We start from the raw sequence: 13,295 nt of genomic DNA, 5'->3' as shown, positions 1-13,295 counted from the left end.
GGCCATTTCAACATATTAGATTAGACTAAACCTTTTGTATTTTAAATTTTGTAAATTTTATTATCTCCGGCAAATATCTCCTAACAAGCTTAAAACAAACTTGTTCTATTGAGATGGTCATTGATAGTGATGAGAAGTAGGATGCTCAATATTTGTTGGATCAATACTTGCTGGCCCCCTCTGCCTCAATTGTGACTATTCCAATTAACCATAGGGAGAAGTCAAAGAAGTTCACTTGGCTGAACTTCAAGCAATAGTGACAACCCTAGATTAGATGTCACGAGTAGGGTTGCAAATTGATTTTTAAATATCGAAAACCCGCGATAAATACAAATAAATGAAGTATAGGGGCCTCGAGTCGTGTTTTTCCAAGGTTAATAGAAAAGTTGTTTAAATTGAGCTTTCGAGTCGTATCTTTTGGGGTTTTCTATAAAAATGGGGGTTTTTGGTGTTTTGAAATCAAATGTAAGTGAAAAAAATTCAGCAAATGAAGCAAAATGCTAGTTTGCTAATCTAGGAATGCAACACTGAAACAAGGCATTAAAACAAACCTAAAAACGAGATTCAACTTAATTCAAAGTACAGAAATGGCACGGCCAGTGAGTTAGGTTTTCAGAAATTTTGGGAACAAGGCTAAACAATCCGAACAACAATTTAACCAACATTAGTCACTAAGCTAACATCAAACCAAACCATAAGATTGCACATCCTTAACACCTGATACGGACTGAAGAATATGGCACTGAACAGTGGGTTTTGAAACCGAAATCAGACAATCAGTAATGAAGATGGCAATGGAAAGGATAAAACTCAACTAATCAAACTCTAAAACACTTCTAAATTCAAACACAAGCTAAACATCATCCTAATGCCAAAATTCACAAAGTCATTAAAAATCTGAGTTAACAGAAAGATTGAAAGCTGAAATTTCAGAAATGAGAACAGAAAATCAGAAATGGAAATGTTCAGAAACGCATCCGCATCTTCCTCCTCTTCGTGCTTTAACGCGTTCAATACTTTGAACACGTTAAACGTGTTGCGGGGTGGGCCAGCCTGGCCCACCCCGCATGCATTTTTTTTTTTTTTATTTTTTTATTTTTTAAATATATTTATTAAACGGTTAGTTTTAACGGTTAGTTTTAATTTTTATTAAAAAATTATAAATTTTAAAATTAAAAATTAAATAAAATGGTTAGTTTTTTAACGGCTAGTTTTAATTTTTAAAATTTTGTCTATAAATATCTACCAATGTGTACATATTTATTTTCATTCTAACTCACTATACTCTCCAATTCTACTCTCTAAATATTCTCCCCATCTATTTTTTAAAGTCCCTACAATCTTATTTTCTATTCGAAATGGATGAAAATAATAGGATTTTTTTTATTACAAATTTCTTGAATTCTACAAACAGCCCGCAAGAATATTCATCTTCCCAAAATCCACAAATTCCACCAAATTATCAATACTCATATCCATTTCCAAATATGTCATTTCCTCCACAAAATCTTCAAAATTTCCAAGGTTTTGGAAATTCTTTGAATCATCCGAATTATGCCCCTCGAAGTCCATATCAACCGCTTCCAGCCGAATATTGGCAAAATATGAGTCATCCGTATTTCACGCCGCCGGTTGTTCATGGATATGGTACCCCACACACTACTGGTATGTCTTTCACTCCTCCAATGTCGAATGAACCTGCAACTCCAACTTTTGTCCCGGAGACTCAACTTTCCGACCGGGAATCCCCAATTGAGGTGGTCAATTTTGAAAAAGTGGTTTCAAATGCTGAGGGTACAAGAAAGCGTTCAAGTTGGACAAAGGTTGAAGACGAGGTCTTAGCGAGAAGTTTTGTCACTATCAGTGATGATCCAATAATCGACAATGATCAAAAGGCGGATGCTTTTTGGGGACGTGTTGCAAGCTACTACAATGAGAATCGTCCCTCAGGTTCAAAGACCAGAAGTGCAAATGTTATACGGTCACATTGGCACAATACAATCCAAAAGAAGGTATATCGATTCAATGCAAATTACAATAGTGTTTATAGTTCATATCGAAGTGGTCACAGTGACGAAGATATATTGAGGTTTGCGTACGAAAAATATCAATCCGAAAACAATGGCGTTGCATTCAATCTTGAGCATGTGTGGAGAATTGTCAAAGACCGTCCAATGTTTACTCCACAGTCTGCTGATCACTTTGTGGCCACAAAGAAGACGAGGACCTCAGAGTCAGGAGCAAGCAACACCTCTTCCAACCAAAATGTGAGTATAGACCTGGATGATGAAGATACTCGTCCAATGGGACAGAAGGCAGCAAAAAGAAAGGGAAAAGAGAAAGTAAAATCGACCATGGAGGATCTGGCAATAAACTACAATAATATTTTCGCAAAGTTCACTGAGTACACAAGCGTGAAGAAGTCCGAAGTCGATCTGAAGCAAAAACAACTCGAAGTAGAGGAGATTAAGGCAAAAGCTGCGTTGTCCAAATCTGAAGCTAAGAATCGTCACTTGAAGTTGAAGGAGTACAAAATATTGAACAAAGACACCTCGCAGATGACAAAGGAGCAGCTTATCATACATGAATGTCTATGCCAGGATATTAGGGCGAGATGGAATATCTAAATTGTTTACTCAATATTCATTTTCTAGTATTATTGTATTTTCGAGTGATTGTAATTTTTAATTATTGTATTTCTCATTTCGATTAATGTGATTTTCAATTATTATAATTTTGCAAAATAGTCATTGTAAACTAGCCGTTGGAAACTAGCTGTTGCAAACTAGCCGTTGGAAAAAAAATTAAACTAGCTGTTTGGAAACTAGCTGTTGCAACTAACCGTTACAAATTAAACGTTACAAATTAGCCGTTGTAAACTAACCGTTGAAACTAGCCGTTCCAACTAGCCGTTGCATGAGGAAAACAATATATATAGACACATTGTGCTACGAGATTTTCATTCGACTATCATACCATTTCTCAAACACATATACTAAAACGTGTTTCCTCTAAAAATGTCTCATTCTACAGGTAGCTCTAGCTCAAGTTCCAGCTCGACAAGTGAAGACGAAGTCCATGTTGAAATCGATGAGCAAGATCCGGGTGAAGAACTAATGTTATTGGTTCTTCAACAACACCAACAACTTATGGAAGCATATCAAAGGAGGGACGCACACAAAAGAAGAAGGTTCATCCAAAGAAATCGTGAAGCCGGGCATGAGAGGCTCGTCAATGATTATTTCTCTATAAACCCGGTGTATCACGATGAAATATTTCGAAGACGATTTCGAATGCGAAGAGAGTTATTCCTTCGCATAGTGAATGCATTACAGAATCATTCAGCATTTTTTCAACATAGGGACGATGCTGTGCGAAGAAAAGGATTGTCACCACTACAAAAATGCACCGCTGCGATTCGTCAATTGGCTTATGGAATCCCCGTCGACCATCTTGACGAGTACCTACGTATGGGTGAATCAACTGCCATCAGGTGCCTTTTCAAGTTTTACAAATATGTGGTTGAAATATTTGGTGATAGGTACTTAAGAAGGCCAAATGCTGATGATGTTCAGCGTCTTCTTCAAATGCATGATGAGAGACACGGCTTCCCTGGCATGTTGGGTAGCCTTGATTGCATGCACTGGAAATGAAAAAATTGTCCAGTTGCTTGGAAAGGTCAATTTACAAGGGGACTATAAACAGTGTTCACAACCAAAATGGATTGGACAAACCATTGGAGTGGTTGTAGTATAATTTGGTCTTAGTCTATCTTGATTATAGAATTACATTAGTACACTAAGTGTGTATTGAGCAGGATCATCTGAGGATTGTTCGATTTATACTGACTATATAATCGAACTAAACCTCTGTTATTATAGATGTACATGCTCTTAATCTTGATATAATAACAAACACATGTACTTAGTATGTACTTCTTTAATTCATCAAAGAGTGAGATTTACAACGATAGATCAACAGGCCCGATGAGTTGGGAAGTAATATTATGTACATGGTGTATTGTTGATTATAGAAGGAAACTGTGTCTTATAATCTAGACTGATGATGTCCCCTTGAGGAGTTCATAAGGATTATCATGTAAACCCTGCAGGTGAACCTTGTCCACATGATAATAAGGTTGAGTGGTACTACTCTTGGATTAGAAGTTGATTAAATTCAAGTTGTCAGTAACTCATTTAATTGACGGACATACGATATCTTAAACACAGGGAGATTAATGTACTTATAGTAAGAAGGAGCCCATATTGTAATATGAGATTGGTGTGGTAGTGCAATAATAACTCTCTAGTAGAATGAGTTATTATTGATGGACTTAAGCTATGTGTTCAGTGAAGAACATGGGAAGCTTAAACCCATCGGGAGACCAAAACTAATTCCTCCTCTAGGTCCCTGCTGTAGTCTCTGAAAATCCTCAAAATCATCTTGGATGAATTCGTGAAGAAACTAGGCATTCGAACCAATACAAAGCAGTGTAATTGATCACCTGATCGATTACACACCTTGGTAATCGATCACCTGATCGATTACCAAAGTTTCCATTACGAAGGCAGGTAATCGATCAAGTGATCGATTACCAGCCTGGTAATCGATCACCTGATCGATTACCAGCGTTAATGAGGAAAAATAACGATGTTTAATCGATTTCTTGATCGATTAAACACCTCGGTTCAAATAGGTAACTTCCGAAATCATACCAAAATTCTCAGATCTGATTGTTCGAATCATACCATGTTTATGATTCAAATTATACCATGTTTATGATTCAATCATACCATGTTTATCCGATGGCTAAGGCTATAAAAGAGGACCCTTGCAACAGGGTTGGGGACACGAAACGAAATAATCTTTTGGTGGCCGAAACTCTCGGCAGCCAACCTCCTCTTCCTCTTCTTTTTTGTCCAGACAAAGAGAAGGAAGGAAGTTTGCTAGCCATCGGAGAGGAGAATTCTGGTGGAGAAATTCTCGAAGGATCGTTGCCCACACAACGTTCGAGAAGAGAAGAGGAATACAGCAGAAGATCGAGGGGTCATCCACATCCTTCACAACAATCCAAAGGTGAACGGTACGACTAAGTTATTCCGCTTTTATTAGTTGTAATTACCTTTGTATGGAACCTGAAAACAAACACAAGAAGCTAGCGATCCGTGGGGCCGCTTGTAAAAGTTTCGTTCTTGTATGGGTCATCAACAATCGTACTTGAAGCGGTCGCGTCTCATGACTTGTGGATATGACATGCATTCTTTGGAGTCGCTGGTTCACGTAACGATATTAATGTGTTATATGAATCTCCCATATTCAACAATGTCTTGCAAGGAAATACTCCGGAGATTAATTTCACAGTGAACGGCACTGCATATACGAAGGGTTATTATCTAACAGATGGAATATATCCAGAGTGGGCTACTTTCGTTAAGGCTTTTCCTTGCCCGGAGGATCCCAAGAGGAAGTTGTTTAAGGAAAGACAAGAGTCTGCAAGAAAAGATGTCGAACGAGCATTTGGGGTGCTCCAATCTCGATGGGCGATTGTCAGAGGTCCAGCTCGTTATTGGTATAGGAAAAAGTTAAAACAAATCATGTTAGCATGCATTATTTTGCATAACATGATTGTTGAGGATGAAGGAGCTCACGTGACAAATTGGTACGATGATGAAGGTGACGAACCCGCACAACCTATCCATGGCTCAAATCGAGGATTTCAAGATTATCTTCGAACAAATTCTGAACTACGTGACACTCAAGTTCATCACCAACTTCGCGCCGACTTAGTTGAGCATATTTGGGGGTTGTACAATAATAATCCGTGAATTAGTATTTTATATGTTATTTTTAATTTCATCATAGTGTGGTTTATTGTAAGTTATTGTTGTATTTCAATTTTATAATTATATGTCAATTTTAAATAAATTTTATTTTTCCAACTTTATAATTTTAACCGTTTATTAATTATCATAAGACACATCCACTTTTTAATATTATTTTTTAAAAATAATAAAATTATTATTTTAAAAGTAAGATTATTATTAAAAATAATATAATAAATATTAATATTTTAAACATATTTTTAAAATATATTTATTTAATATATATAATTTTAAGATAATTGAGTGGATGGTGGGACCCATAAATAATGAGTATTAACGTTAATAGGAATGTGGGTGAAAAAGGTATGATGTTATAATGAGTATGTGGCAGTGGGTCCCATGCTCTTTAATGAGGTGGAAGGCGTTATAACGCCTGTGCATTGTGGATGCTCTTATACTAGCCTATCTCATATGGCACGCAAAGCCAATGTGCGTCGCAGCAGCTATGCCATCGCCAAAGCTGCCGACTAGGGGACGTACGCAACAAAGTAGGGACGCAATCTCGAGGCAACTCCACTCGTCAATATTTTTGGACCGACCGTTTAATCCAACGGCACAAACCCAAAAATGAAAAGCACAAAAAGCATCACCGACAAGACACAACAAGAAGAGAAGAGGAGAGAAGTATCTTACTGGGGTCGGTGACTGTCACGGTGGCGGTGTCGGCAAAGTCGCAGGCGCCGGTAGCGGCGTTGGAGCGCTGGTAATAGCTGTTGAAGGCGTAGGAGGCATGGGCCGCCAGGGTGTTAGGGAGGTAGCACAACCCGCTGGGCTGCACTGGCGCGCAGTCCGCCACCCCGGACCCGCACGCGTAATCCAGCGCCGTTTGCAGCGCCTTCGCCCCCGCCCCGCTCCGAGCTATGCACCATGTAGCTGCTGCACTTGCAACCCCACTCCTACTCGAGCTGCTGCTGATCATCAGTATGCCGATCACGGCCACCGCGGCCGCCATCTCCACCGCCCACCTCCGCATTTCAGAATTGCTTCCCGGAAAAAGCAGCCTGCGATGCGAGCGGTGTCAGTGTGCTTCACTTTTCCTTGGACACGCCAAATCTTTCATGCTCTCGTCTTTTGCTTTGTGGCCCGCGTTTTGAACGGAGCCAGACTATCTCGAGAGACGTGAAAACTGAATCAAACGGTGGGCATTGACTGATCGCTGCTTCTGTCTTTTGTGAATTCCTAAATGTCATGAAATTGTATAAATTTTCTAATTTAATTATTAAAAGATTATTAATTTGCGAGATGTTCTTTATTGTAGCATGATTGTGACCCATGGCTCCCCCGGAACAATGGTGCAACGGTAGGACATTCAGGTTGTGATCCAAGGACCCGTAGTTCGATCCCTAACTACGATATATTTGTAAGAATTTTCTTCCAAATGGGGAACACAATCAAAGGATGTTGGGCATTGGATTGGCCGCCGTATGCGCTTCCCGATTTACCCTGGTGGTCGATGGGAAATTTTCGTGGGACCGGACCGACCACCCCAGGGATTGAGTCCATGAGACTGACTGGGATTTATCATTGTGACCCAGGGACTCACGGTTCGATTCTCAGCTATGACGTATTTACAAGAATTTTCTTTTAAATAGGAAATGCAATCAAAGAAAACTTCCGTGGAACCGGGTCGGCCACCCCAGGGATTGAGTCCACGAGACTGAATGGGATTTATCATTTTTTTAAAATATTATTCAAATAATATTATAATTAATATCAATAAGTAATATAATATTCATATAAAATTTTTTGATCGTAATTAGTGAATAATATTTAAAAAATTAATAATTCTGACTTTTATCTTGAAAAATATATTTATTTATTTATTATAAAATAAAAATAAATGAATGGGCAATTTGATTCCTAAATAATAAATATTAATATTAATATTAAAATAAATATAAATATATATTAATAAAAAAGAAATATTAATATAATATATACATGACATGATATGTAAATTTTATATTTTTTTTAAAGAAGTGATATATTAACGTCCAAATAATATAGATGTCTATATTATAGATTTTATTAGTATATTTTAAAATATCATAATTTTTTATGTTATATATTATTTGAAAATATACTAATAAAAATCTAATACTTATCTGTCTTATTCTCAAACTCCACAACCAACCATAGCCTTCATTAATCATCGTAGAATTGACCTTGCACTCTACCACGGTGATAAGAAAAACCTTCTTCACTAATCTTGAACGTGCATAACTAATTTTAATACGGCCAATTTTCAAAGGGTGCATCCAAGTTTAATTTTGCTCAAAAAGTGTAATTCTCAAAAAGCGCACTTGATTTCGATTTTATCTCTCCCTCAACTGTTTACCTCATTTGCGATTTTTCAATGCATCTAAGTTACATTTTAATTTAAAAAAATCATTTATTGGTTTAGATAGCAATGTTAAACCCGTGTTTACTTAACCTCTTCCTATTTTACATGAACCTATACTATCACAAAATGCCACGGAATTTCAATAGAGTAAAAATATCGACGGAAAGAGTAATCAAGTAAACTCTAAAAGATAATCTAAATTTTGATGTCACTCAAATTTTGAAGACTAGATAATAATGATGAGCCTCATGCTTACCTTACATCTTTCTGTTTAATACGTAAACTATACTATCACAAATCATCGAACGGGATTTCAACAAAGTAAAAAATACCAACAAGATTGAGAAGAGTAATCAAGTAAATTCTAAAAGGTGATCTAAATTTTGACGCTGCTCAAACTTTGAAGACTAGTTGTTCTTCGAAGAAGGTTTCAGCATAACAACTTGCTCAACAATTTTTCATCGATTCTCTTAAAGATTTTCTCATGTATGTTTCTGGTTAATTTATTTATATCGATTATAATAGAGCATTTTATTTTAGGGGGGTTCCCCCTCCATTTCTATTAGGTGTCACTCATGATCGTTCCGTAATTAATGATTAATTACGGACGACCAACATAACCGGTAACCTATTGGGTCACACGTACAATAAATTCTCCGAAGAACTTAAAATAAGTTTGAGAATTAGATTCTTAGAATGAGCGAAATAAAATCTGATTGGACTGGACAATAGGACAAAATGATGAAACTCGTCTCACGAAGATGAAATGAACGAAACTGATTTCGTTCAAATCAGAGGTCGTTTGCTTAGTGAATCAAATGATTTGATTTTGAACCAACTTAGTTTGACTTGTGATGGAAGAAGTTTTGGCAGAACGGATGTTGAGAAGCTTCGTCTTGGGAAGACGAAATGAACAAAATTGATTTAGGTCAAATTGAAATTTGTTTGGTTAGTGAACCAAGCAAACCAAAAGTGAATCGGTTCGCTACAATAACTCGGACCGGTTCAATGCAAATCCTAATCCCAGCTTGTTTTTCTCCTCCGATTCAATGCTACAGTGTTGATCGCCCGCCTTCTTCTCCACGCGAGAAGCAGAGTCGCGATCCCCTTTAAAAACAGGGATCGCGACCAGAAACTGGGGGTTTGCCACGGTCGTCGCCGCCTTGATGTTGCCGGTGAGGATTGAGCTCCAAAACCGTAGGCTAGCCGCTCTCCCATCTCTCCTGCGCCCGGCTCTCCCTAGCTTCCCAACTTCTTCCTCAGCGTGGCAAGCCCCATTCATCCTCTTCCCCGAAACCCTACGACGCTGGTGTTTCTCCCTCCCGAGCACACACCGGCCATAAGCGAGGAGAAACCCTAAGCCCCCTGCTCTGGTCATTGCGACTGACGCCGACGTTTTCTTCCAGAGCGGGTGCCGCCTCGCGTGGGTGATCGAAGGGAATCGGAGCTTGCTGTTGGCCGGCGCCTGTTTGCGCGTGCCACCTCTTCGAGTTATTCTTCTTCCTGCTGAGAATCGCAAAGAGATGACAGGGAGGGCCGCCGGCATCCCACCTCCTGCCCGATCATGATTTCAGCTTCCACCTTAGAATCGCGATGATGGATTTGATGGTTTTCTTCCTCTTGGGTTGTAACCAACGGGTGAGCAAAACCTGGCAGCCATCGTGAATCGCTGAGGGTAGATTGGAAGCTCTGTTTTCTGGCTGCGAGGGGAAGGTGAAGAAGAACTGTTCTTCTTCATCCAAACCGAACTCAAGTCCTTGTTTTGGTTTTGTGGGATCTGATTGTATTAGGTTTGTTGTCAAAATTCGGTGTAGTCATTGAAAATTGTTTCCGATTATTGGACAGATTATCCAGACATTATCAATCTATCTCGATCGTTTGATGATCGTCTACCTAATTCCTGGAAGCTTGTGAAGCTTCCAGAAAAAGTTCCATCAACATCGAAAAGGTTTCGATTATTTGTCCCAAATCAGCGATCAATGGTTGACCATCGAAAACTACACTGAGAATACAATTTCTAATGATAGTTAAAAAGCCCCAGAACGATCGCGACAAACATTGTTACGTGGTTTCCGGAATAAGGATTCTCTCGATTCGATCGTCATCGATCATCGGCTAGTACTGAAGACGATGACACGATTCGTAGCTTCCAAAATCTTCCAGACGAAAGCTTAGCGTGGATCACCAGTAGAGGCGGGACTTCGACGAGGACCGCTCGATTGATACCAATCCTGCTCAAATGTTATCGGAAAGGTACGTGCAGAATTATTAAGTTTTCTGTAAATTTTAATTTTCTGTCATGCATTGTACCCTATTATTTCCTATTATGCATACGCGTGTTGTGATAATAATTAATTTAATTATTTGTTTATTTCTACTGCGCATATTTACGAAATGTGTAAATATGCGCATTGCACCGGGACGATCTCAACAGGAAGTAACTGACTCATATATATTGTGGACTGACTCCTCAAGTCTGATCACTCTCTGCTCCAGAATGATAGGAGGTGAAGGTGGAGGGAGTTGGAGAAGGTCAGCTAGGTCAATATCGTCGTCCTCCTCCTCGGCGGTTGTAGCTAGCTGTGGCTGAGGTTGGTTCCCCCATCTCCAAGACAGAACCCCATCCTCATCTATATATAAATCTAACTAAGGAAAAACTCCTAATGGCTAACATGTTAAACTCACTAGCTGGTTTGACTTCACCTACGGTAATGTCAAATCCAAGTGATGCTAGGAGCAATGTCAAAATGTGATAGTAAGACATATGTATCCTCTTGCTGGTGACGACACCATATGAAAAAATAATGGCATGAAATATATGCAAATTAATATTTATATCTAATCTATGATGTAATGTATATAAGAGAAATGTATGAAATAGTCGCATCATTGCGACATAAGGTAATCGCCTTACGGTTATGCTATTTATTAGATAAATAGCAATTCACTATTTGAATGCACATTCCATATGTGTTTGATCGGATCTTAATCTCAAATATTGAATGTCCGCAATACGATTCATAACGTGAGAGAATTTGTGGTTGGATCACAACTAGTGAGCATCTCTATACGTGTAATTATGAACGTATTGAAATTATCCCTAGTCGAGGAATTGATGAGCGCGGACATCATCGATTCTGTCGAGACTAGCACGTTTTGAACTCTTTGGTTAGCCAAGTACCTAATCTCACTACTGTCAACATTGGATGTTAGAGTTAAATGTGGATGTTGGTTAAAGGTAACTAGTTCATTGGAGTGACCTGCTATGAGACTTCATATGGTTCGATTCATATATCAATGAAGATCTCAATGCAACTTAAGTGCGAGTTTCATTTGACTTGTGGTATTCAAGTCACCTTGGTAACGGAGGCTTATACTTTGACATCTTAAGTAAGCATCTCTGAGGAGGTGTGAATCTGAGATGATTAGGTATAAGTCGAAGTGTCTGAAGGTGTTTGAATAACCCATAAAGGATTCACCGCTCCTTGAAAAAAGGAGACGTATACCCTACGACCGCTTGTTCGGATTGTTACTAAAAGTCTTTGGCCAAAGCATAACATGTCAAGAGTATGAGACTCTTGGATACATGTACGAGTAACTTGAATCCACAGGACAAGAAAGCAGCTTGAGTTAGGTGTGACGTAGTTAGTGAAAAGCCCTAGATTAGGTGTCACGATAGGGCTTCAAATTAGAATTTATAGATTTTATCGAAAACCCACGATGAATTCAAATAAATGAAGTATAGGGGCCTCGAGTCGTGTTTTTCCAAGGACTAGTAGAAAATCGTTTGAATTCGAGCTTAGGTGTCGTATTTTTTTGGGGTTTTCTAATAAAAATGGGTTTTGGAGTTTTGGAGAAAAGATGTAATTCAAAATTCAATGGATTAAAGAACAATGCATGTTTTTAATCTAGAAACGAAACTATTGACACAATGCCTCAAAACAAATTCGAAAATGCAATTCGACTCAAACCAAAACAATGAAATCTATTCTAATGGTGCTCTAAATCATTTATTGAATCCAAAGTTCAGCTTCATCAATTTGTAGGAAATCATAGCTCAATTTAAACTCTAAAGAATTTTCATGTGAAACTCAACCTATTAAGCTGATACTTTGCATTGAAATGGCACGGGACAGTGGTTTGGTAAAGAACCAATTTGGTACACAACTAAACTTCGATACTAACTTCATGCATTGGCTAGGCAAATGGTGTTCAAAGGGTTTTTATTTTAAACGGAATTTCAATTGAAACCCACTGATACAAACAGTAATTTCAGAATTTCAGAATTTCAGATTGCATTTGAAGGGATTTAACATTGCAATAAATTGGAACTAGTTAGCTACCCCTAAAAATACAATCAAGATGCTTGAGTTGGGCTAGCTAGCTTGTAACACATGGAGAAGGGTTTGGCATGGGGAGGTTTTGGCACGGAATAGTGAAATGAGTTCAAAAACGGATTATCCGCACTTCCTCCTCTAACACAAATCACCATCAAACAACAACTAAACTATCAATTAACCATCAAGATTAGGAATTCAAGTGTCAAACAAAATCAAACTAAAGAAACCAAATTAGAAACTTTGAAACTGCAAATTCAGAAATGAAAAATTCAGAAACGCATCCGAATCTTCCTCCTTTTCTTCTTTCCAATTGCTGGTGTCAAACAAGCTGGAATGCAATCAAATCTCCGAGGTCTTTCGAAGCTGGAATGCCAGCGCTCCCAGCGTCCACAGCTCCAAAAAACCCGGAGAAAAACCCTTTCCCAGGCAATAGAGTCGTGCGCCGGTAAAATCTGAAGTTGCAAACTGGAATGGTGCTCCTCCGATGAACAGTGCGGCGCAGCCACTGTTCATCGGGTAAAATTTGGCTTATATACCGGTTGATTAATCAAAGGATCTGGGCCGTTGATTTTGATCCACGGTGCAGAACTTGATCTGGGCTTTAGGGCAGTCTTAGGGTTTCCAAAAAATTCTGAAATTTTGATCGGGCTCGATCTGAGTCATGTCCTCCATGTTGGCTTGATCAATTTGGCAAATTTGACTCGATTTGACTTGACCACGGTTGAGCTC

General features: G+C 38.6%; 2 protein-coding genes and 1 pseudogene across 2 annotated transcripts; 2 read left to right on the top strand and 1 right to left on the bottom strand.

Annotated features, from left to right (window-relative positions):
* Nucleotides 1-1,487: 1,487 nt before the first annotated feature.
* Nucleotides 1,488-2,627, top strand: LOC141812758 (uncharacterized). The gene has a single exon (XM_074700753.1). The coding sequence runs from the start codon at nucleotides 1,488-1,490 to the stop codon at nucleotides 2,625-2,627; it is 1,140 nt and encodes a 379-aa protein (XP_074556854.1).
* Nucleotides 2,628-3,278: 651 nt separating this feature from the next.
* Nucleotides 3,279-5,825, top strand: LOC141812757 (protein ANTAGONIST OF LIKE HETEROCHROMATIN PROTEIN 1-like; annotated as a pseudogene).
* Nucleotides 5,826-6,468: 643 nt separating this feature from the next.
* Nucleotides 6,469-6,855, bottom strand: LOC141812756 (PLASMODESMATA CALLOSE-BINDING PROTEIN 2-like). Its single transcript, XM_074700751.1, has one exon. It carries the CDS (start codon nucleotides 6,853-6,855, stop codon nucleotides 6,469-6,471), a length of 387 nt encoding a protein of 128 aa, XP_074556852.1.
* Between the last annotated feature and the right edge of the window lie 6,440 nt (nucleotides 6,856-13,295).

This window comes from Curcuma longa, chromosome 19 (assembly GCF_044706935.1).
Source record: "Curcuma longa cultivar G26 ecotype Majalengka, Jawa Barat chromosome 19, ITB_CL_G26_1.1, whole genome shotgun sequence".
NCBI classification, from domain to species: Eukaryota; Viridiplantae; Streptophyta; class Magnoliopsida; order Zingiberales; family Zingiberaceae; genus Curcuma; species Curcuma longa.
The sequence above is the reverse complement of the archived record's forward strand: the minus strand, read 5'-3'. Positions and strand labels throughout refer to the sequence as shown.